The sequence below is a fragment of the Penaeus monodon genome, chromosome 30, assembly GCF_015228065.2.
Source record: "Penaeus monodon isolate SGIC_2016 chromosome 30, NSTDA_Pmon_1, whole genome shotgun sequence".
In the NCBI taxonomy this organism is placed as follows: Eukaryota; Metazoa; Arthropoda; class Malacostraca; order Decapoda; family Penaeidae; genus Penaeus; species Penaeus monodon.
In genome coordinates, this window is record NC_051415.1 from 11171656 (window position 1) to 11171964 (window position 309).

General features: G+C 40.8%; 1 protein-coding gene across 1 annotated transcript in view; it reads right to left on the reverse strand.

Moving 5' to 3' along the window:
- The window catches only part of LOC119592519 (adenylate cyclase type 1-like), a gene marked incomplete in the record, with an annotated part of 97990 nt that overhangs the window by 3653 nt on the left and 94028 nt on the right, over window positions 1–309 (reverse strand). The window contains 1 exon segment of the mRNA XM_037941372.1: window positions 1–114. Within this exon segment, the coding sequence (XP_037797300.1) occupies window positions 1–114 (114 nt within the window).

The following is a 309-nucleotide window of genomic DNA, read 5'->3' on the forward strand; positions in this document are numbered from 1 at the left end:
TTCATCTCTTGGCCTTCAACTCTGATGTTATTCAACCCTTCATCATCGGTTGAGAGATCGGGAACATCTGATTCCATGTTCTCATACTCACTGTGTCCACATCCAGCTGTGACTCTGCTCAATGACAACAACACAACACCCTCTGGTTAGCCTCCCACACCCCGTGACTCAGCCCACTACTGTGTTAGCAGCTGTCACTTGATTTTGGTGTGATTTAGTTGACTGGTAATAAGATGCTTTATATTTTACAGTTAATGAAAATGTATTAATTATGCATGAATATTACCAGTCTTGTATTGTTTAGAAAGC